This window comes from Patagioenas fasciata, chromosome Z, assembly GCF_037038585.1.
Source record: "Patagioenas fasciata isolate bPatFas1 chromosome Z, bPatFas1.hap1, whole genome shotgun sequence".
NCBI classification, from domain to species: Eukaryota; Metazoa; Chordata; class Aves; order Columbiformes; family Columbidae; genus Patagioenas; species Patagioenas fasciata.
The window spans coordinates 52,999,593-53,023,553 of NC_092560.1; the positions used below are offsets into that span (position 1 = coordinate 52,999,593).

General features: G+C 37.0%; 1 protein-coding gene across 4 annotated transcripts in view; it reads left to right on the forward strand.

Annotated features, from left to right (window-relative positions):
* Nucleotides 1-23,961, forward strand: part of SNX24 (sorting nexin 24) — a 93,408-nt gene that overhangs the window by 40,105 nt on the left and 29,342 nt on the right. For 3 of the 4 annotated variants that reach the window (XM_071802168.1, XM_071802169.1, XM_065860819.2), the window contains 2 exons: nucleotides 7,342-7,425; nucleotides 13,458-13,566. In XM_071802168.1, the coding sequence (XP_071658269.1) occupies nucleotides 7,342-7,425; nucleotides 13,458-13,566 (193 nt within the window). The remainder of the gene's footprint in view (nucleotides 1-7,341; nucleotides 7,426-13,457; nucleotides 13,567-23,961) is intronic. The other variant, XM_065860820.2, reaches the window with a different exon arrangement.

Genomic DNA, 23,961 nt, shown 5'->3' on the forward strand with positions numbered 1-23,961 from the left:
AACCATGTTTTAAGAACATGTGCTTTTGGTTGTTCTTAGGTACACTTTTTTTTTTTTTAAATGAATGTCCAGGTTGGATTACAGTAACATGACATTTAACAGGATGAGTCAATGAAACAACATAGTTGTCCTCTCAATGGGTTTGTGTCATAGTAGAAAATGTATTTATTGCATTATAAAAATAGTAAGGCTGCCTCTTCAGGCCAAGAGGGATCAGGTAACTGCTTCACACAGACTGGAGCTGATGGGAATGCTCTCTGGAAATCCTGCAGTGAACCTTTAACTTCTCTGACGTGGTCTTTCTCCTTCACAAGCTCTGGACAAGGCAACGTCATAATCGCATAATGTTAAGCCTTGTTTTCTGTAGTTAGTGAAAGTACGTTATTTCTTTCTTGTTCTGTAACTTAATATTGTACATTGAAATTAGGACTAAGTGAAACAGCCTGATTTCAGATAACAGACATGACAGTGCTTGAGGTTGGGAAAGGGGCTCTTTGTGGGTCCAACCCAATTTTTGAGCTGGTTTTAGGTAAGATAAGTGTATCTTATGATGGATAATGTAATGGATCTGAATCTCTTTGGGGTCCTTCAGTGAAACTGGTTTCACTTGTTTTGAGTACAGCTGTGCGGCTGGAGGTTGAAGCACAGACACAACATGCAGTTGCTTGAGTCAGCGAGGACGTGGAGGTAGCTGTGGGCCCACTGCCTACCTGTGAGGATCAGTGTTCCAAACATCTGCACTAGCTGAGCTGCCCATCTGCAGCTACTGCTTTCTGTCTGCTCTAATGGCCATCAGTAAAAACCGTTCAGCACATGTGAGGACTGCTGCTAGGAAGAACAGCTCTCTCCCTGTTCATCCTTGCCCCCTAATACTGATTACTTCCAGTTTCTAATACCTGATTTTTGGCTTCTCTTGCTTTACTGCCTCTTACAACCATTTTCATCCCTTCTTAGAGCCCCAGCAAAACCAAAAGGAGCAAACTGAGATATTCAGGGCTCTTCTGCTTCTTTCTTTACAGTGCCTCAATTTGTTTCCCAGTTCTGCAGCAGGAAGGGGCCTTTTAATAAAAGGAACACCACGCTGGAGCTTTTGTAGGGGCTGGCTGTGTAGGGTGAGTAGAGCATTTACTACAGGGAGGAGGCAAAGATGTGACTATGAGCAGCCTACCTAAGGCACAGAAGGTCTTAAGTCTTAGCAAGTGGACACGGTGGGCATAACCCAAAGTAAACAGTGCATGTAAGACAGGGGAGTACCATAACTCTATAACTGGGGAGAGAAAAAGGGAGATTACCCTCGCTTCATTCCTCCATGACCTGTCAGCCTGTCTCTGTGCCCTTGAGCTGCCTTGTGCCCACTACAGAACTGAGTTTTGCTGCCTTCCATTCCAAAGGATGAAGTCAGAATAAGTTAATTTGTTTTCATTTGGAGGATAGCAAGATTGAGTTTTGTCAAGGCTACTATGAAGTTTGAGTTGGCTCTGAGCTGTCCTCGTCTCTGCCTCTGCTGTGGAGGGCATTCAGAAATATGGAGTGTTGCCACTAGGCTTTTAGACCCTGAGATACCGAACTGCTGCTGCAGCTACATACAGCTCTGGCTACTGCCACCACTCACTTGCTCTTATTGGTTCTGTAGACTATCATTTTTCCCCAGATCAGTTGAATGGGAATAGGTTTAAAGTCATCTTTTGATCTCTACTAAATGCTGTGGTCTTGTTCTACTCATAGCACAACTGAGACAGAAAATGTGTCATTGTCTGAATGATAATGAAACATTAGGCTTGTGGAAATCCTATTAGTGTTTTGTGGACCATAGTTGTCATTTCATTTGCTCTGGAATTCCTTCCGTATGGCCATGACAAAAGTTTGAGGTTGAGTTTCTTGACACTGTGAATTCATTAACTGTTCCTCAGACAAAACTCTGTCAAGTATACTGAGGCATCTAAAAGGATGTATTTACTTCTGTAAGTAATATGTTAAATAGAATTAGTGTTGGTAAGCTTGTTCTTGAGAGAGAAAAGCACAGTAGTAGAATTTTGAGGGGTTTCCTCTCCTGGTGAATGTTAGAAGTGTATCTGTTTTTCGTAAACTTATCTTTTTCTGCTTCTGGTTTTTGTATCTCCTCGTTCTAAATGATGCTGCCACAAATCTCTTTCTCAAGTGTAATTTTTCAGACATTTATATACTTTGCAATTAATTTTTCCGTGTATAAATATATGCAATATGATAGTATTAATTTACCATAGTTATAAACACTGTAGTTAATGTAATTACCATGAGTTAATATAAAAGTCCCATCTGTGTATTTCTCATTTAATAGAAAGCCTAGCCAAGAAGTTACTGTTCTTGTTAGTTTTCCTCCCTACTCTTGGTCTTGTTTGTTGTTTGTCATTTTTATCTGTGTTTTTTTGTTAAACTGATCGTTCTGGGTTTTTTGAGACTAATTTACTGCAGCTGCATGGTTTTGCATCGAATGATCAGATAAAAGATGTCCTGTTGTACCTAGTGTAAGCATTTGACATAGGTAAGAACTGAAGGAGGGCAGTACCTGGGTTATTTACCATGCAGTTCTCAATGTGCACTTACAACACTGGTGGGCTTACAGGAAGGCATGGATCATTCTTTTTGATTCCTGTTTTCTTCCATTTATGCTATCTTGGAAATTCACAGTGATACAATGCCAGTTGTTTGCCCATATATAATCCAATGTAGTTATTACATAGTACTGTCTAATTTCTGCACCGAGAAATGTCAGTATTCTTCTTGAAAGAAGTGAAAATAGTGGATCATTCTGTTAGAGGTTTGCTAACAATCAGAAACAGATAAATTCAGGAAAATGGTAAAATTAGGCATATGTGCTAATAATAAGAACTTTTAAAATGGTTTCAAAGTTCTGAATACGATCTATATCATTGGAAAAAAGTGGAGAAAAAAAAAAAAAGAAACAAATGTTTTTAAACATATGTAAATCTGTTTTGCAGTTGGACCTGAACGCTTTTACTATCTTATTAACAAAGTCCTTAAGAATTCTTCTTGAAGGGTTTCCTTCACAGGTGTTAAGGAAGTTCCCTAGGTTTCCCAAAGCAGAGACTAGGGCATGGATTCTAGAACTTCTTCTTAAATAAATGATTTATTTATAAGGCACAACACAGAGCACCTCCAGCTGGGTGCCACCAGAAGAAGGACCTCAAGCAAAAAAAGCCCTGGGCAATTACACCCTTGCAATCTGAGTTTCCCATCCTATGCATGTCTGTTCAGGCCAATTATAAAGTTAGAGTCAGGGCTCTCCTCATTTTTCATTGGATCCCTTCATTTTCATTCAGGTGGGCCATTTCTTTGTGAGTAGTCATTTGATTTTCACCAACCAGAATAGACATTAGTCTAAGTCCTGTCCTTCAGTTGTTATTTTGCAGCTGCAGCTAGAAAGAAAAATAAGTCTTCAGCATAGCCAAAATATTAATAAGTTATTACATTCTGCTGTTTCTCATCTTCTTTAAAACATGCTGTTGTGTTCCTTTACTTATTTCTAGGGACGCAGCTCCTACCAGCAATCAAAAGCTCCCTTTATCTTCTAGCTTTAACTGACTCTGAGGCCCTTCTTTGCTTGATTACGCAGAAAGTTCAAAAGTTCACAGCTTGTGGCCTAATCAAACATAGTTACTTATGCCAAGCAAGTTATGCTAAGCAAATTCTATACAAGCAGTATACCAAATAGTTCAATAAGCTAAGGCAGTCTGTTCCCTAACAGTAGGTTTGATGGTTATGAACTATAGTGGCAGATCCACAATTCTGCTTGGTAAAGGATCAACATTATTCATAATGATATCCAGTCCAAACGTGTTTGTCCCATATATCATTTATGTGGGTTAAGTTCTGTTGGAAGAATGTTCTTAATGGATAAAGGTGTTCTGACTTTGTGCAAACATCGTTGGTAACTCTTGTGGTAGTAACCCAGAAAGGCGAGTCATTTCTGGTTTCATAGTACTCATAAAGAGTTTTCTAATTGGTGTCTTCGTATGTATGGTCCCGTGTGTCCTGGTCAGGATGAACTGCAGATCTTTCAGTGCAGTATAATTTCTGTTATTTCAATCACTATGGGAAAAGCATTTTGCTTATCTTATTCAGTGATTAATTATTGCATTTTTCGTTTAACTAACTGTCACTTATAAAGAGTCTTATGTCTTTTCAGGGTTATCTGTTCAGAGAACATGAACATTTTTACAAGTAAAGTAATTTCCTTGCAGTGTTGCATTTTTCCCCCCATAGTTCTTCCGTCTTTATTTTGGCACTTTTGTCTATGTTCACTAGTTTCCGTACATTGTTTTTATGTCAGGGCCTGCAGTTGCTCAGTTAAATTTGTGTGAGATTTGTCTATAGCTATTTTGAATCCATGAAGAGTTCCTGTCTCTCTTATAAGCTAATATATCTTTTTGTCTTTCACACAAAGCCATGTTGTTGTATGAAATAGTGGCACAGAAACTCACTTCTATATTTTTAGTTTGCTCTTTTGAATTGTGATCTAGTAAACAGTGAGGAATCAAACCTGGAATTTATGCTGTCTAAATAAAGTTATTTAATAATGTGAAGTTCATAAGCACAGTGTGTGTTATTTTACGTACTTACATTTCTGCTTTATAAGTTACTTTGTAAATCAATTTAATATTTAGATGTGCATTAAACAAAAACATGTACAGATTGTCCACTCATTTATCACAGATTGTTTTCTATTACTGAAATTCAGGTGCCACAATGAGTAATTTAGAAAAACCATTTGCAGGGCTTTGCTTTCAAACAGTGATTTTCAACCTCACGCATAGCAGATCTGTTGTACAGCTTTGTAAATTTTAGATGGCTACTGAAGCTAGATATGAGGACTCTGGATAGCTGGAGGCAGAGGTAAAGCCTCTATACTGGTACAGCCAGTTGAAGGTGTAAAGGTAGCAGATAGTGTGGGTTTGGAAATGACATCATTGTGCTGTGGTTCTCTCTTCTCATGTCATCTGTGAAAATGACCAGCAAATATACTCTTCAGTGTCATTTTGTTAGCAAAAAATATGCAAACAGTAATTAAAACCTTGATAAGATTAAAAAAGAGGCTAAATAAATGCTTCATACTTTTTGGTGTTCTAAAGCCGTTTCTGTAATTCCTTAACCAGTGATGAAACACGGAACAAAATAGGTACATGCTTTGAAAATAAGGTCCACAGAGGGATTTATATTTCCTTTCTTCCCCACATTCCAACTATTTTCCCTTATGAAATGACAGGTTTATAGACTTCAGAGGGAAATATGTTTCTCGAAGTTGCACATATATGACTAAAGCCAAAATGGGACTGCACAAGCCAAGCCATGATTCATGAGCGAGTTACCTGTCAAGCAAGTGCTTATAGCTGAGGCAGGAGCCCCTTCAACTTCTCCAAATTGTTTGGCAAACCCTGTAGCCAACAAAAGGGCTAATCTAACAGTGACTGAGGTGTAAGTAGATGTTCTCAGTTCCTTGTAGTTGCTGGAGATCTAATATCAGGTTAATTCAAAACAGTTGCAACACCTTAACTAGTGACTCATGGTCACTTCTAATTTAACTAGGTTCATATTTTTTTATCCATTCTTCCTACTAAGTTATCCTTGAAATTCCTTTGAAGCAGTGGCTTTCCTCTGCGATCAATTTTCTTCCTCACAAAACTACTTCTTTCATACACTGTGTAGAATATAAGATGTAAATAATGTTTTCCTCTCATATAATTAGGATGTTAAGTCTCAACTAAAGAAAAAAGCCTACATTGATTTTTCTTTGCATGTGATGCTCTTTACAACTCTGAACTTAGGATTTATTCCTAAGGGTGCCTTGGAGTTTTTTCACTTGTAGAGGAAAATTTTTTAATAGCCAATAGCTGTTCTCCCAAAATAGTCTAAAATAGATGGGGGTGGACGGAAATCAATGCACCCAAATAAGGTCATCTGCTCGCAGTGATTAGAACACAGAAACAGTCCTCTTCAAAGAGGTAGCATATAGCCCAAGTTATTTTGATGGATTACAATGATCTGAACTAATTTTGGTTATGTAAACATTGGTGTGAAATGACTGCAATCCCATCCATACTGCATTCAAACAAAGGTAGACACATTTCAGTCTGGATTAAATAAAATGGTATCTGTTCCTAATGTGCTTTGTCTAGCCAGGGAAAGTATAGCATTTTGACCTGTTTGAAAGGCAGGTTCGAGTGGACAATATAAAGTGTTTATCCAGCATGGTTTCTGTGTGTTTGCTCTGATCAGTGCTAGCTGGTTATGTTGTGACAGAAACTCCTTTTTTTTCCTCCATTCAAGCATAACAACTTTTTGCAAATTTATTTAAAATAACTATTTATTTGACCTAAGTCTTGGGTCTTGATGTAATCATCTGTCCTGAACTTCATCACTTATTGTCCTGGAAATAATTATTTCCAGCATTTTCTGGGCAAAACAGAAAACAAAGAACTCCTAGATAGACCAGGCACCCTTTCTGTATTCCTTTTCTGCTGAGATTGTCTTCATTTAAATGACCATGCTTTCTTGAGTACTTCAAAATATTTCTCATCACTTGACCTCAGAACTGACCCAGTGACCTGAGAATCAAGAAGATGTCATGTTAGTGACTACTAATTAGTAGATCCAGAGAGCTTCTTCTCCTGGACTTTCAACCTTCCAGAAGCAGAAACAAAAGCTGTCACTTGCATCATACAAAGAAAACAAGCATTTGCTATGTGGGTTTTTTTGTTGTTGTTGTTGTTGTTTTGGTTTGGTTTGTTTTCCTAGGGCATAGGTGGTAGCAAAAGCTCAGCTGAGACTGCAGATGAATTTGTAGGCTGGGAGGAAATTCACCTACAATATAGTGTTTGCATTTATTTATCCTTTTCCATGCATATCATACTGTATCTGTTATCCAGTTCTTACTGAACAAGTGTGTGTGTGTTAGTATGCTGTATTGTTAGAGGGAAAAATAATTAATCTTTATTTCTTTTCTCCTTTTTTTTTTTGTTCTTACCATCCTTTTAAAAAAATATTTTTATCTACTTCAAAATATATTAAATCTTTCTGAAAGGGAATATTTTAGTGCTTAGTTCTTAATGTACAGTAGACAGTCCAAGCTTAACTTAGCTTTTTCTATGCTTGTTGAACAAACTTGTTAACAGAAGATTCAGCTGTACTTCACCTTATTTGTTGTTGTATTTCTGCACCTCATGAGTTATCATGGACTTTTTGGGACCACCTACAGGAACCTCCATAGTAAAATATACACAGTCATATCACAGAGCTGTTTGTGCAAGTAATATTAATCTCTTTTTTATTACTTACAATTTTCAGGTCTTTAAAATAGAGGTGCTAATGAGTGGAAGGAAACATTTTGTGGAGAAGAGGTATAGTGAATTCCATGCACTTCATAAAAAGGTAGTGATCTCTTTCTTTATAAGATGTAACTTTGGTTTTCCCGTAGTTGTGATGTTTCCCTTTCTCTTGAAATTGTTACTATACATGGTTTATCTTAACTACATCTTGTGATTCATGTCTCTAGAAACGAGTTCCCAACTTACTCAGGTTCTTTTCTATTTTGTGGAAGGGGATGATGACTTCTTAGATTTTATTAACTGGTTTTTTCTTTTTGATTATTGTTTACATGCTGTATTCCTGAAATACTGTCAGTAGTATGGTTTTTTTTTTCTTCTTGTAAAATCACAGAATGAGACACATTCCTATAATAAATACATTTTTTGGTTTTATCCAATTAGGCAAATAATTTGTTAGTACTGTAAACTGTATTGCTAACCTGCTGTATGTAAAGCTGAGGAAACAAGTTGTATACACTAGGAAACTAGACATAAAAAAGACTGAGTAGACCAACTCAGTCTGCTACTCTTCATATAATGAAATTTAAATTGTTTTGTTCACTGTTAAAGTATGATTTCTCCTCTCCAGGCTGAAGTGGATGCTGCTATACGGTTATGCAGCTGAAAGGCAAGTTTTACATTTTTACTGCCTTATGGAGGCTAAGTACTGTGAAGCAGAATTCTGAAAAAGCATTGCAGCCTATCGCCAGTGGTGGGGCTGCAACTGAAGAGCTTCAGTCCTTCATTCCTAGGACCTGGCTCAACTTAATGTTTATTGGTTTGCAGCTCTCAGTGGCAGTGGAATATGTGCACGCTCAACTCAGCTGCTTTGACTGGTGCTGCTAGCCTTCCATATGGACAAGTTTTCTCTACAAATGGCAGAGAGGAGTGTGAGTATTTACAGCTCCTGCCACTGCAGTCTCAGAGGAGCTTACCCACACCAGCATGTTTGCTGGTGGCCCTGAGTCAGCTTAGGAATCATCTCATTCAGGGAAAAAGCATTACTCTAGTGGTAGAAAGGATGGATTTTGCCGGCATTATATGGTACATGGATATAAGCAAACTTGGGTCAATGAAGGGCATCTATTGAGCCATCTGTGTGGTGACCCTCAAAGTCCAAAGAACAAGAATGTATTTTGCTTTACTGCACCATAATTAAGATATGCTAGGATTTCTTGCTTTATTGCTTCTTGGCCCAGTTGTGGTATCAGCTGCCGCTTTTTAATACTGATTTCCTTGTTTATTGTTGTAATTCAGATATGCCTCAGATATTTTGCTTCTTATGTTCGCATAGCTCTTGTGGCATCATATTCAACAGTGTTAGAATCAGTAGCAGCTCACACCAAGCCTTGCAATACATGTGTTTTATGTTACCTATGACAATAATCCTGCAATTGAAAGTAAAGCAGGTGAGTAGAGATTATATAACTAGATAAGTTAGGAAGCATTATGAGGGGAAAATCAGGATTTATATGCTTCAAATGCACCCTACCCAAGTAGATCATCTCCTGTAGGTGAGATGGCATGGCATGGCATGGCATGGCCTGGCATAGGATAGGATAGGATAGGATAGGATAGGATAGGATAGGATAGGATAGGATAGGATAGGATAGGATAGGATAGAATAGAATAGAATAGAATAGAATAGAATAGAATAGAATAGAATAGAATAGAATAGAATAGAATAGAATAGAATAGAATAGAATAGAATAGAATAGAATAGAATAGAATAGAATAGAATAGAATATTTTAGTTGGAAGGGACCTAGAACAATCATCTAGTCCAGCTGCATGACCCCTTCAGGCCTGGCCTGGAATTAAAGTGTATTATTACTATTATCACCTCTCCAAGAAGCCATTTCCCTCCCTCTCAGTAAATAAATGTTTCCTAATGTCTGACACAGCTTTGAACCATTCCCAGTCATCCTATCACTGGGTACCAGGGAGAAGAGCTCAGCACTTTCCTCTCTACACCCCATCCTGGGAAAGCTGTAGAGAGCAGTGAGTGTACCCTTCAGCCTCCTTTTCTCTGAACTAGACAAGCCCAAAGGACTCAGCCACTCCTCACAGGACATGCCTTCCAGCCCTTTCAGCAGCTTTGTTGCCCTCCTCTGTATGCATTCAAGGACCTTCACATCCTTTTTAAATTGCTGGGTGCAGAACTGTACACAGCACTCTTGGTGAGGCCACACCAAGGCTTAATCCAGGGACAAGCCCCTCTTCTGAGCACTGGCTGTGCTGTGTTTAATGCCCCCCAGGATGGAGTTTGCCTCTGGGCTGCCTGGGCACACACTACTGACTCACGCTAAGCTGCTGTCAGCCAGCAAGACATTTGGTAAATGACCAGAGGGGTCCTGCCCATAACACCTGCTGACTCCTTCAGTATCGTGTGATGAATCGCATCATAGACTTGTGAACATTCAGCTTATGCAGCTGGTCCCTTACAAATTCAGTGTATATAAATGGAAAGTCACTGTTCCTGCAACCATTCCCCTCCAACTCAGGGGACCAGGCAGCCCAAGGCCTCTCTGTAGTATTAAAGACTGGGGCAAAAAAAGCACTGAATGCCTCCATTTTTTGTTCTTTTGTTGTTGTCTAATTTCACTGTAATTTCTGGTATTGTACAATTACTTCACACAAAACTTAAGAATGACTGCAGTCTCACTCTCAGGTTTATCTCCTTGAACATTGCTTCCTCTGCAGTAACTCCCTTTATAGAGATTTCTCCATGGAACACCAGAAAAAACATAAATGATTGTCCATTTCTCTCTCTGCAGAAATAGCAGCAAAATAGACAAACCTGAAAAACAGATGTTCTAACCAGACACCGTGCACCACTCTTCAGTTTGTTTCATCTTACTCCTCATCTACTTACTGTCTGTTTATGTTACTCTGCAAGATTGATAGTGGCTTTTTCTTGTTTGTTCCCTGTACAAATGCAAAGCACTTTGCATATTTTGGCAACAATATACTTCTTGGGTCTTACTTTTGAAGTTGTAGTAAAATTTCAGTAAACATGGTTGAACAGCTCATGCCCTGAACCTTTCTTAGTGCTTTCAGTGTTACAGAAATCCTGGAGAAAGCATTCTCTAGTAATACAGTATGCGGTTTCACCCCTTTTTCTCTCTTTTGTGTTAGAGCAGAAAATCTCAACACCCTTAAAAAATCAGGGTGTGTATTTGAACAGTTTTTACTGGAGAAGAGTATTTTGAACTTGCACCTCAATTGTTCTTTGTGAACAATTTGTTCTCATCCTATGACACCATTTGTACTCAGGTCCAGCTACCAGTTTGCTTTCAGCATGCCAATAGGGTATTCATTTTTTGTTCCTCTCTTCCCCTTTAATTTAAAATTTAAGTTTCACTCTAAATTGCTGTGAGTACAGGGCAAGCAGAAAGGTACCTTTAGACTTACTGCATATTCAAAGTGCCTTTAGTGCTGGAGATGTCTGTAGTGAAGAGAAGAAACAAAGCTTCTGTAGAGAGCGACTGTGGTAGAAAATGGGGGATTGTGTCTTTTACCAGAGAAGGACATGCTTCACTGGCGTCACATGGAGGAAGGAGGGACTGAGTTGCTCATAGAGGACATTATTTGTTCATCAAAATGCCAATTAATGTTTTGATTAACTTGTTGTTGGGGGTTTTTTGTTTGTTTGTTTGTTTTTAAACAAAGGCATTTCCAAGAATGTGGCTGGATTTATCTTCTTCCAGGGTTCAGCCTTTCTTACATTCCAGTTGTATAAAAAAAAAAAAAGCTCCACTCCTTGTGCAATCTAGCTGTAGTGGAAACAGTTTAAAATCTTTTCAAGACTGACATGCTACACCAGGAGTGCAAATTCAGGAGTGCTAGTTATTCCCTTGACAGAAAACATCCACTACTGTTGGATTTTTTTAAAATAATTTGCATAGACTATTATATTTTGTCATGGTTGTGAGCAACAAACCAGGCCTTTCAGATTGTGTACCATTCACATCACAGTATTGTATTATTAATTACTTTATTATTCTAATATGGCAAGGTTTGTAGAAAGAATTAAATTATTTCTATCTGTAGAACAATTAAAAATACAACCATTTATTGATATTTATTCTCAAATGCCATTTTATTATACCTTTTTCCCTTTACTTTTGGAAATACTGGTAGTACTTTTTAAGCACCAGAATGCTAGAAGGTGACAGTGTTACCACTACTGCAGTGAAATCTACAAAAATCTTAAATTCTCTATATCTTGGTTTGTAAGTAATTTATGATTTTTGAATTATTGGTGTCTGCTTTAAATCATTTTGACTTTTCACACTTGGGCAAATAATTTTTTGCTTGATAATTTGAGCCATCTTTCAGTTTTGCAGAAAATAGAGACTACAGTATGGTAAATAGGCGTCAGGTCAGTTTGTGATAGGAAAGTATTACAGCCAGTAGTTGTCCTCAGATAAATATTTCTTGTGTAGGGACAGGTATGAAGCAATATAACTAAAACACATACATAGATTTGCTTCATGTTCTTTGACATTGTAATCGTTATTTGTTGCAATATATTATTGGATTATTGTAAGGATAAGAAAGTGGGCTGATCATTTATTCTTTGTACATCTGTATGGCTTGTGCTTTGTACCTACACCTAGTGCCTGTGCTTGCACATTTAAGCAACTGTTTAGTGGATGCTTTATGTAACACAGAGCACAATAAAATTGTTAATCATCAGCTGAGGCAGTAGCGACAGAGTATCTCATAAGCAGCTAGACCTTGGTGGACACTTGTATTGTTTCAGATTTGTATCCCCTCATCTGGAGCATTCTCCTCATTTGTTACTCATCTGCAGGTGCTGTCATAGTTTGCAACAGCTGTGACCGTATCTTCTTCAACATTCTTGACCAATTTAGAGGAAAAAAAATGGAGTTTATATCCTGGCTTTAAGACAGTCAGTAAAAGTACATGGGTTTGGGATTTTGTTTTGGTGGGTTGCTTTTCTCACTTCATGTTTAATTTTAATTTAGCACTGTGAAGAAATAAGGAAGTTGCAAAATGTTTCCAGTGCAATTGAGGTTTCCTTTCTGCAGCTTCGTTACTTGTGATTGTAGAGACGTTGATATGTTGGCACTGCTTTTTCCTGAAGTGACATCTCAGCAAGCTCAAAGATGAAATGTAAATTCTCAGTCTCCCATGGGCATGCATGTCAAAGTCAATTTTGAGTTTCCTTCCGTTCATTCCTTGCCTCTGATTTACTCAGAGGCAATATCCAACAGAAAGAATGTGTAATATTGCCTTCTATTAAAATGCAATGGAGTCTATTCCAGTTATTATTTTTGCTCTGTAATTTTGAGAAAAATGTTAATTTTTTTTTGTTTTGTAAAAATATGTTGCTCCAATGAGAGAATTCTTAGTGTTGTCAGAATTTATGTTTGTGTATATCTATATACACTCATATGTATGCATGTACACATTTCCATATATATCTATAAAAGTTTTCCTGTGCAAATCTTTAGAGCAATAGTTATGGAGCTCTCTTGGAAATATATTCAGTGGCAATCTTGCTATTAATATTTCTATATATAAGATATTAAACACAACTGTCAATCTCTTGTTGCAGTTTGAGCACACAAATGTTTTGCTCTCTTGATTGCCAGCTCTTGACAGAAATTGTTAGATCTTCTCCCTGTACTTCTGCCATCTGCTCATAGTTGCCTAAATCCAGAGTTAGAAATTCCTGCGTTGTTTTGTCACCTCACTTAGCAAGCTCATAACTTGGTACACTGCAGTGAAATTGTGAGGTATCGTTCTAGGCTGACTAACATGGAACTCATTTCAAGTATTCTTCTGTAGTTCTTGCCATTTTGTTTTAAGGCTGTTAGTTACAAGAAATTATTAGTAGCATTCCTCTTCACTGTACAGGGCTGCTAGACATGGAGATTTTTATCTGCAACCTGTAGGTATGAAGTCTGCTGGTACTTCACTGAGCTGATGGTGAGTGACTTCATTGTCATGCTGTTGTCCTTTATGCATTATCTTACCTGTACTGCCTCATCTCTAACATAAAGATGTTCACTTTAGATCAACATTGTTGTGCTTTGTTTCTGTATGTGTTTCTTTTCATTTGCAGCTCAAGAAGTTCATAAGAACTCCAGAGATCCCTTCAAAGCACGTGAGAAACTGGGTTCCCAAGGTTCTGGAGCAGCGACGGCAAGGCTTAGAGTTGTATTTGCAGGCAAGTCTCCTCTCACCCCTGTGACAGTAAAAGTGGCATCTATTTTCAGAGTAGTAGTATCCAAAGCATTTGAAGATACAGCAGATATGAAGAAGGGTGTTTTACTTCATTTTACTGTGCCTAAAATGAGGAAAATAATGTTATTCTTTCCAAAGTTGTTCTGACTGTGCCAATCAAAAGTGTTACAGAAGAGATACTAGGAGGCTTTATTTGCTAGTAATTCACCTGTATTTAGACAGACTAGGGATGAATCAGCTCATCAAATTCATATCCCTCTACTGTACATGCCTATATCTGAATTGTTCATCTAGCTGAAATAGGCATCTGTCATCCCATATTTGAAACTTACATTAAAAGTCCCAGACTCTACCTGTTTGGGTTCTGGTTTGCTACAGACTGTGAAGAGAGTTTTCAGCATCAGCTCACATGTATAGACACAATATAACACTGACAAATCCCAGCCTTTTTTAATAAATGGCATTTCTGCTCTCACCATGATTGCTTTAAAAGTGCCCTGTGGTGTACTTTCACAGCCATTTCTCTGGAGACAAAGCCAGATTAAGGTGTTCCTCTAGGCATGTTCCCAGTTCACTGTACCCTTCGGCTGTACTGATGCAAGTGCTACTTTTTGAAGGAGATCATAGAAGTTATCTGAGTCAAAAGATAATTGGTTTGGGAAGAAGGCAAGAGTGAGAGTATTCTATTTTTGCTCAGATCAAAGTACAAACATTTCAGAGACCTGATTTATGTCATCATCCCCTGTTGCAGTGGCACAACTGGAAGAACGGTGAACGGCAACATAATGGACAGTGAGCAGCATTCATAAAAAATAGATGGTAACATGTACTGTTCAGGAACCTCCCTGATTCTCAGGAAGGTTTGTAAAAGAAAATGGCTTTAGGAGGAGAATAGAATTATAGTGTGACATGAGACAGTATTACTTCTGACCTTAAACTTCTAAAAAGAAATTTGGAAATAAGGAGGAAAACACAGCTGAGATTTTGTTCTAAGATACAGAGAGTGTGTTTATTATTTTATTTTTATAATATTTAGTGGTACTAACATGAAAAAATAATGCTTTTTTTTCTTTCTCTGTGGTATTGTTGCATCTTTGGTAACTAAAGGCTACGTTTATTGTATGGGTGAAAAAAAAAAGTGCTGTTGCAGACACTTTGGCTTTAAAAAGGAATAGGGCCTTTTTGGGTTTGATGGCTGTCAACACCGCTTTCTCCATCATCAGTACGTTTTTCTCTTACAGCCATTTGCTGTAAATTTTGTGTATTTTTCTGATTTTCATACAACTACCTTTTGGATAGTATCACTACTAAGGCACATGCACTTATTTCTCTTACGAGGTTGATTTTGTTAAAGAGAGAGAAGTGTAAATTGTTTAACACTTTTTAGTTGCTGATAAACTTTAAAAGAACATCTCCCCCTACTGGAAGAGTTAGTCATCTCGTGTTCAGTCTTTTACATGTAATTCACTTTTCCCCTCTTCTGACACCATTTGCTGTCATATGAATATGCAGTGGTTTAGGTTGGAAGGGACTGCTGGATGTCATCTGATTAAAAAATGACAAGCCTCTAAGTTATATCCACAGTAATGTGCATACTAAACTAAATCAAGAACAAAAATCATAAATGCTTTTCTCAAAGTCATTAATTTCTGTTTCTGCTGACAGAAAGCAGAACTAATTATCAGTGAAATTTTAACTGTTAAAATAAAGAGAGCATGATTTTAGACAATTAAAAGTTCATATTAAGACACTTAAGTTATCACAAGAATTTTAATAGTGCCAAGCATTTTCCAAGACACCGTGTAGGAACGTACTGCAATTTCAGAAGACATGATCAGTTTTAGTTTAACACCATGCATATAAAATATTTCAAACATATTTTCAGTTGATACTAGTGAGAGTTAATCTGTAAGAGCAGTTTGGCTGCTACCATTGCTTGTCTATGGTGGTACTAGTAGCCAGTTATTTGTACAGCTGGTAAAGTCTTCTGGAGTCATGGTAGTTGTTAACTGTTCTTTCAAAACCAGCCAGAATGTCATGCAGAGATTTAGCTTTTACACAGATGTTAAATTCAAATAACTTGTTTTATGCAATCACAGAATCACAGAATGTTAGGGATTGGAAGGGACCTCAAAAGATCATCTAGTTCAATCCTCCCGCCGGAGCAGGAACACTTAGATGAGGCTACACAGGAATGTGTCCAGGTGGGTTCCAGGTTGAACCCATTACCCCTTCATTACTCATGATTGCACTTTGCATCTCGGAAACCTGTACAGGCAAGAAATAGCATGACATGCAAATGGCTGTCAAGTACAGACCTGTATCTGACATGGTCTAATCATATTGATTTCTTAATATATTTTTAATTAAGTAGTCTTCTATAGTTTAACGCCAATTAAAATAATGGTATGAAATTAGAAAAGCAGAACCAGTCTCTATCAAGTAGTAAAGAAAGCAAGATGTTCCCCTGCCTGAGCCAGAAGGTGCTGCAGTTGCCAATGCCTTATTACTTCTTTGTGACCTTTTAATGATGAAAGCACCCTCTTACACCCTTTCCACACAAATTGTTTGTTTCTTGGAGTGGATGGATTTGAGCTCAAAATAATTTCATTGTATCTTGCTGAAGAATATCAAAATTATGAATAAGCCAAATATTATTAAATTGTCAGATACTGATATTAATTTTCTTAAATTTATCAGTATAAGCTGTCAGCTAACATTCATGAGATGACTTATTTTTCTCATTTTTTAAATGCTGAGTGGGACTATTTTTCTTGTTATAATAGACCAGTTTTCATGGCATTGTGAAAGAATGGTATATCTATAGTAACTTTCATACTTTACAAGTTTGAATGGAATTTACAACTTTTGTTTTCAATACAATGGAACAATTGAGTAGTCAGCACTAGTAGGTGTAGTAGTTCCACCTACATGTATAATAATAATAATGCAGAATCCTTGTGAATACTGAGAGCAGTCGACTGACGAGAGGAAAAGAGATTGTGTTTAATTTATTAATGATGAAACACATGCAAAGATTAAATGAATGATGAGCTGTGGCCCCAAATATTCAAGCAAATTAGTATGAAGCAGTAAGCTATTGCTACTCTGCTGATCAGTGGTAACTGTCCCTGTGCATGATCTTAATGCAGGACTTGAGTTGATTCAGTCTTCACTGAATAAGAAAATACCTGTTACTGATGGTGGAAGAGGATTAAACCTGCTCTAATTGCCTTGTGGTGGCTACCAGCTAAGAGTTACCATAAATCAATGAGTGTGTGATATAAACTGTGACTTCCTACTTACTTGTATATCTGAGCTTGTATCTTGTAATACAGCAGCGATGATAATCCAGGTGGGTTTGATTTACAATTTCAATAGTAAATCATTAGATTACACTATAACTGACAAAAATCTCTCTGATAGTAGTTTTAGATTGCACCAAGATTTGAAGTTAGCTATGATTTGTTTATGGTTACAAAATATCTTCTTATGACATGCTTCCTGAGGAGTTTGGTGTTGAAAAAAGGTAAAAAAAATCAGATTTGAAGTAGCTGGTTGTGTAGAGAGCCTCTAATTTGAGAGCCAGCTGGACCTGCATTGGAAGTGTGTGACTCCTGTTAGTCTGTTTTTGAGCCTGAAAAAATATGTTTGCTTAAATGTACTAGAAGGTAAAGGTAACTGTGGAAGATGATACAGCAGACTGTTAATCAGCATTGTAGCTTCTGGGTGGTGGTTGTTTGGGTTTTGGGGTTTTGTTGTTGTTGTTTTAAATCTACTCCATAGTATCAGACTGATGTTTATCACAGGAATGTGGTCTGCTTTGGGAGTGTGTTTAAACGAGATATAGATCACTTGAAATGCTGCCTTTTGCACGATTATTGTTGTGTGTGAGTTCAGTAAGTCCTTTTGTGTAATGGACCAACTGAATAGGTAGTTGAGGTTTTATTTTAGACATTGAAAACTTTGTTGGGAATCCTGAGGGCAGCACTGAAGGACCTTATCTAATTGGTTATTGAAGCAGCTGCAACTGTGTCATCAATCCAATGAGTATTTGTTACAAATAGATTTTATATGATGTCCTCTTAGATGAGCATTTTTTATGGAGTTTATTTCCAGTTAACTGGTAGTGAGGAAAAATTTAATCTAGCCACTTGCTCTCTACTGATTTTGAGGTAGGTCACATCCATGTCCCAGTAAGATGACACTGGATGTTACTGCCATCCAGTCTGTCTGCCCCAGAGACAAGCCCTTTGACGGGTCTGCCTTTTAAAGTTCAATGCAATAGATATTTTCCAACCCCCTTGGGCAGAGGAAGTATCATTATTTGCTGACATCATCAGTCCAACAATATGACGGGTATCCTTAGTGGAATTCACTGTGAAGTGGCACCCATACCTCACCACAAGACTGTGTAGCTGCTGCTAGTCTTCACTAAAATTGTTTGATTATGGAGAGAGATTTTGGAGGAGGCCCCTATTTTTGATGAGCTAAATGTTACTAACTCATTTCTTGTGGTCTGGGTGACCTGAAGAAATTCTTCTTGTGACTGGCAAGACTCTAATGTAAAACAGAGGGCTGTAAACCTTCTGAACTGTTCTCTATGTATGTAGGATCTGTATGTACATATGTCTTTAACGAGACTTAATATGTAGAGCTAATATTTCTCTCTTGGCTGAGGTCAAGAAAACATACTTGCCTCTTATTTAGTCTTGAACTTTTTACAAAGAGAACAGTCCTGATTCCTGGAGATAAGATTGGTTAAAGTGCTGCTTGGCTGTGAGACTTGAAGACTTGATGAACTTCAACATTCCAGCAGTTTCAGGAATCCAAATCTTCAAAATGAATTATGGGGTTTGTGAAACTGGACTAGAGATTTGTTTTCCATATAAGGAAATAATCTGGAGTTCTGAGAAACACTTTGACCTATATTTCAGTATTCTTTAAATGTAATTATCTTTAATAATATTTTAACTACCAATCCTTCCTGAAAAAGATAAATAAAATCATATCTATTATGTTTTCGCTCTTAAGAAAGCAGAATCCAATCCCATACTCCTTAGCTGTCTTAGTTTCCAGCAGGGTGGATTTAGGAAAACAGTGGATTGGAGTGATGAATAACGTGTAGTTGCTTTTTGAGTAAGTTCATCAGAAATATAAAGAAGAAAAATCACTTATTATATTGTCGTTTTTTACTCTTTTGGGGGCAACAGTTGAAGAGCAACAGTGAAAAAAATGAAGAGTAATGAGCTTTCTGTAGTTAGTGACTGCAGAAGAACTGTCTTACAGAAAATTTGGCCCAAGGTGCCATTTCTTCACAGGCTGTGATAATTTTCTGTGATGACTTCAATAAGTGTTGATACTAAATTCCTTGTGGTAAAGTTTAAATAAATAAATAGCCTTTTCTGACTGGACAGTGAGTATGAACAAATCAATAAATCTGGATGGAAAGATAAAATAACCTTCCTTAGCCCCAGGGGAAACAAACAAAAAACCACACACACACAAACAACAACAACAAACCTCTGATTTTAGTCATCAATCCAAATTGGATTCTAAAGCTTTTGGACTGTCTTCTTTTAAGTTGCTCTAGTTGTGTGCTGTTGCTTCATGAAAGTTTTAGATTCAGTTAAGAGAATTAAAATATGGAAGGGATCTTTTTGTTGATTTGGAAACTCTGTTGCAGACCATTCCAGAGCAAATACAGTGTTTTATATTGCAACCGAGGATAAGAGTCTTCTCTTTTCTTTGAGTGTCAGTCATTTCCCCTTTTTGTATCATTTTAAGGTGTGAGATAATTTGATTTCTCAGGGGTTTTTCTCCAATTGTGAAGAAAAAGTTTTCCATCACCAAGTTCGAAGTTTTGTTAGTTCTTCACTGCCTAAGTGATTCAATTTCTGTTGGCCTCTTGCTGTTGTAACAAGAAGGAATGCAAACTCAGTCATTTATAACCTTGTCCATCCTCAAGAAAACTGGAGAGGTCTCTGCTCTAAGAAAAGCTGTCTAGACTCCTGATGCCAGTCTGCAAGTAGTTCACATGGTGCATTGTCTAGAGCTTTGCCTTTCAGTAGCTACATACTCGTCCTCTGTAACTGTAGCTGAAATACTGCTTTGGAGCCATCTTGGCTGGAGTAGGATCAGAAAGGGAGGAAAACAAACCCTTGCTAATGCACTGGATTTTCCACTGTTTTCTCTTTTTGAAGTAGAGAAAAAAATGTCCCATGGTATTAATAGTACATAAAAGTCAGCCTGAGTTCTGCTAGGCAGAACAAAAGCTAGGATTTCATATAAAGGCAGGGAGATCTCGGTTTGTGGGCTGCTTGAAGCTGACATAGTTCTCTAGGATCAGAAGCAATCAGTAAGTGATTTCTAAGCGAAAGAGTTCTTTACATTCCATTATTAATATTAAAGAAGAAAAAAAATGTAATGTCTCTAGAGGTTCTTGAACCAGGGTAGTTGGAGCTGTTTAGAAATATTGAGATCTCTGCATGTGATACGTGCACTTCTATGACACGTTAGTTTGCTTTTGCCCCATAAAAATGAATTAAGTTTGTTACTATTTAGTTCTGAAAATGTAAGGACAAAATGATCTTAAAAGTATTCAATGATGATTCAGCTATTCGAATTTTATTTCCGTGCAGTTCAGATTAATCCACTCTGTTAGTATTCTTTACAATTGTTTTTCCTTTAAATTCTCAGAAATGAATTCTGTATCAAGTATTTAGCTATTCCTGTGTAGCTGTGTGTCTTTGCCAAAGGGTGTTGGGAATGCAAAATTTAAAATTGGTTCAATGGAGGACTGGAAGGGTTCATGGAAGAGAAGTTTATGCCAAGCATAGATCCTCAAGCTGGAAATGACCTTCAAGGCTGCTGGAGTATTGAAGGAAAAGGTCTCATATGTTAGTCTTGATCATTTTTAGTCTTCCTTGGTATCCATATAGCCATTTTTGGAGATAGGATGCAATACTAAATGGACTTTGGACTGAACGATTATGACCTTTCTTATATAGTCCTTAAAGTAATTAAACACATTCTTGTGTTTCAGCTTGTTATTAAATTTGATTAAACATTAATGTGTTTTCATGAACTGAGCCCTGTATGTATCACAAACAATATTCTTAAATAAAGAATATTGAATCATATGATTGAGAAGACATGGTGAATCATATTGATGTAATGAAGAGGTATGCAGGTCAGATACCACTGTGCAAAGCCTCTTGTAAATGCAAACACCTTTCAAGACAAAGAACTTCACAAATGGGAGGTAACTGGCTATATATTTAAAAGCTAAACTAGGAGGGAGAAATTTTAAGCTATAAAACTTCTGTGCAAAATTTTGGCCATTTTTTGTTCTTCTTCACTGCATTCTGTGCATGGCTGACCTGTGCTTTTTTCCCCACTGGGCTTCTGTTTGACCATTCCCTATATCTGAGAGCAGGAGCTGGACAGAATTCGCTTTTACTTCCTTCATTCATTAGCAACCACAAAGATTTCTGCAGAGGCAATCCTTCCCTTTTTCCTATGTACAAATTTACTATTGGGATCTATTTCTAACTAATTTAAGACCAAATTGGCTTATTTGCAGAAAAAAAAGGTCCAGAACAGATGCTTATCTTCCTGATTGCTGTTTCTGGAAACCAGTTTTGTTTTAAATGCAGGTGAATACTTTGGGAGGAATGAGTCTAGCATTAGAAAGTTACAAGCAAAAGTTGGATTCAGCAAAATAAGATTTAACTGATGTTTTGCTGGTAAGTGTGTTGAATCACCACACCTATTAATCACATTGAAAATTCTCTCCATTATCCAAATTTATTCAGTGTCTTCCTTCTCTGACTCCACTTAGCTTGCAGTAGTCAAGGGTAAACTGTACCTGTGAGGAGCTCTAAAAGCAAAGGTATGATAAGTATAAAAAGACAAAATGTTCTTTGTCCTCATTAAAGATTGTGAGCAGAGAGTTAAATAATATTAATGGCTGGGATTGTCAGTACTTAACAGTACTTTCCTAGTACAAGTGATTTTATTGATCGATACAGTCTCAATGTAACAAGGCAGATTATTCTACTGATTTTATCGAAACCTTAACTAAGTTTGTTAGTGTACCACATATCTTTAAATAGATCTAGATGATGATGTAGATTAAGAAAAGCAGACCACCATCCATCTTTTTTTGATCGGTTAATAACTTAAATCCATCATTGCTGTGACCAGCTCTCTTAAGATTCTGTTGTGCATACGTGTTTCTTCAGTGGTACAGATACATAGCTGGTTTTAGATGGCTGTGGATTTTAAAGAAGTGTGGTTGGCATGTGCAGGATTGCATATTTTTTAAGAGGAGATGGAAAGCAAAAGAAAATGGGAAAGCAAAATAATTCTATAGATAATTTAAAGGGGAGGCATTTATTAAGACTGTCCGTTTGCAGAGCTATTTCCTGCAGAAATATTCCAAGCATTTTTCAAGTATGCTACCTGGTTTATGTTTTAAGAGTTACATTTTTTTGCTTTTCAAGTGGTGCTAAATTGTGGTTTATGCTTCATATTTTTTCTTCATCTTAAATAATCTCTTTGCTTTTGCTGTATAGAATTGTACTGTATGAAATTCTCTCTCATTTCCCTCTTATATGTTAAAACTGATTGAAATAAATTTTACACAGTTAAAAGCAGAATTTACATTAGAAGTCACTACAGTTTCAAACCCATTCATTATACTGTATATCAATAGTATTGTATCACATACTTTCACCCAAGTTAAAATGAACATCAAATGGTAATAATTATGCATTTATATACAGTGAGAAATGGTCTCTGTCATGACCTGCATATGCTCAGAATAACTGCTAAGTTATTTTAAGAGGTGGGAGAAAGAAATTAAGTTCTTTGCCTAAGATGTCACAGCCTGCTAAAGCAGAACTAGGGATATTAAAATTCAAGGGCTGGTGCACTGCTGCAGTCTCTGTAGTCTGCTAATGGCCAGTTATTCTAATAGCCATGATCCCTTCTAGAGCAACACAAAGTGTGAGATACTTATTTCATTTAGCCATGATGGAAGAAAAAAAAATAGTCACCTTCCTTATCCTGAAGGCAACTCCTCATTTGACATACAGGCATTAAATTTTCTTTTCCCTTAATAAATAAATATTTTGTGTGAGCTTCTTTGAGGGAGAGATGGGGAAGATCAACCTGTTTTTTTCCATTATAGGGAAGCAAGGGAAGAAGGAAGAAGCTGTAAGTCTTGAAAAAAGTCTTTATTATCACCACCTGAAGTACAGTAGAAATACTCTGTTTCTTCGATCTTTTTAATCAATCTACAGCATTTTAAACACATTTTCATTTCCTACTCTGTGTTGTTTTACATAAGCTAATTCTTTTGCATGTGTGTCTACAAATGCCTATTGCTTTTTGAAACTGGACTTTAAAGGCAAGTTAAGTCTTAAGGACTTTTTCTTCGAAATTAATCTGTAAAGTTACTTAATTAATTGTCAATGAAGGAAAAAACTAATATTCTAGTGAAAGAGTATTTTGTTATCACCTGTGTAGTGCAACACATTGTGTTCTGTTATGGTTGTTCAGTAGTGTACAGCATTAAATTAGCATGTAGTTTCGACCAAGGTCTGCCAAATCATGGCCTTTATGCAGTCTGATAGTATTCTTTTGCCTACACTCTTTGTGTGACCGAAGACCAATCATTAATATTCTTTGGACATTTATAAATGGCACATGAGGGCTGGGGAAAATACTTCATGAAGAAGTGAATAATTCAGTCTTTATAGCAGAATTTGAATTTGCATAAAAGACATGGGTCACATTTTTAAGTGGAAGTAAAGAAAATATTGAATATATGCTGAATAACTGAATATCATCCATTCTGTACTTTGGATGAAGAACTGATTCTGGGAGGAAGAAGTGGTATTGGGATCACGTAAGCAACATTAAGTAAATCTTTACACATAAGGAAGCTTAAATAAAGTTTGATGAACTTAACCTGACAATTCTTCACTTTGAAGTGTACCATAATATCTTTAATGTTTTCATCTAACATTGTTTGTATCCGTTAGTGTAGACTATTCTAAAGGGAAAAAAAAACAGCACCTGTGGAACTCATCAAAGGTTTTTACCAGAAACATACTGACTTAAATATGTAGTAATTCTTGAACTTCGGCTTTATAGATATTGCAGGGAAAGAACACAGGAACAGAAAAATTCTTTGCAAGAAGGGCTGCTTAAGCAAGAAGTAGGAGCTAGTCCTTCAGTAGCTAGGAGAAGTGAGCAAGAAGAGATGGCTAGTCTTCGTCAGATAGGTTGTGGGAAGGTGGTCAGTGAGCCTTCTTCTTTGGTCCTGCAGTAAATTGGACTCCTCTGTTAGATACAATTCCCTTGTGTGTTTT